This window comes from Eimeria mitis, genomic scaffold (assembly GCF_000499745.2).
Source record: "Eimeria mitis Houghton genomic scaffold, Emh_scaff4818, whole genome shotgun sequence".
Classification (NCBI taxonomy): domain Eukaryota; phylum Apicomplexa; class Conoidasida; order Eucoccidiorida; family Eimeriidae; genus Eimeria; species Eimeria mitis.
Genome location: NW_013573120.1, coordinates 1,764 through 2,442, shown reverse-complemented (window position 1 = coordinate 2,442; position 679 = coordinate 1,764). Strand labels below are relative to the sequence as shown.

General features: G+C 61.9%; 1 protein-coding gene across 1 annotated transcript in view; it reads left to right on the top strand.

Moving 5' to 3' along the window:
• EMH_0077890 (uncharacterized protein) overlaps positions 1-679 on the top strand; it is a gene marked incomplete at both ends in the record, with an annotated part of 2,274 nt that overhangs the window by 700 nt on the left and 895 nt on the right. The window contains 3 exons of the mRNA XM_013499919.1: positions 3-80; positions 197-511; positions 621-679. Of these exons, the coding sequence (XP_013355373.1) occupies positions 3-80; positions 197-511; positions 621-679 (452 nt within the window). The remainder of the gene's footprint in view (positions 1-2; positions 81-196; positions 512-620) is intronic.

Genomic DNA, 679 nt, shown 5'->3' with positions numbered 1-679 from the left:
CAGCAGCAGCAGCAGCAGCAGCAGCAGCAGCAGCAACGGCAGCAAGAGCAGCAGCAGCAGCAGCAGCAGCGGGGAGGTGGGTGATCTCTCTTGTCTTCCTGGGTCCTCATGGCGGCTGCCCCCCTCAACAGAGGAGACAGTTGCAGCAAAGCTAGCTGCTCGTTTGCTGCTGCTGCTGCTGCGGCGCTGCCCGCAGCTGCTGCTGGCGGGAGAGACCCTAGCTGAGGAGGAGCAAGACACAGCAGAAGCAGAAACAACAGCAGCAGCAGCTGCAGCAGCAGCAGCAGCAGCAGCAGCAGCAGTAGAGGATGAGGGGGAACAGCCCCCTGAAGACACTGTAGATAGTGACGGCCTGCTGCCTTGGCAGCGTCAGTTGCTGCCGCAGCAAGCAGCAGCAGCAGCAGCAGCAGCAGCATACCTGAACGGAAACAGCAGCAGCAACAACAGCAGCAGCACCAGCAGCATCTGCAGCAGCAGCAGCAGCAGCAACAGGGTGCCTGTAGTACCTGGGGTGGGGTTCTCTGTCTGTGTGTCTCCTGAGGGGCTCAGTGCTGTCCTCTCTGCTATCTGCCGCTGCATCGCCTGCATATCTCCTCCCTTTGAGTGGCTTGGGGAGACAGCAGCAGCAGCAGCAGCAGCAGCAGGAGCAGCAGCAGCAGGGGGTGTTGGGGTGTCTCCG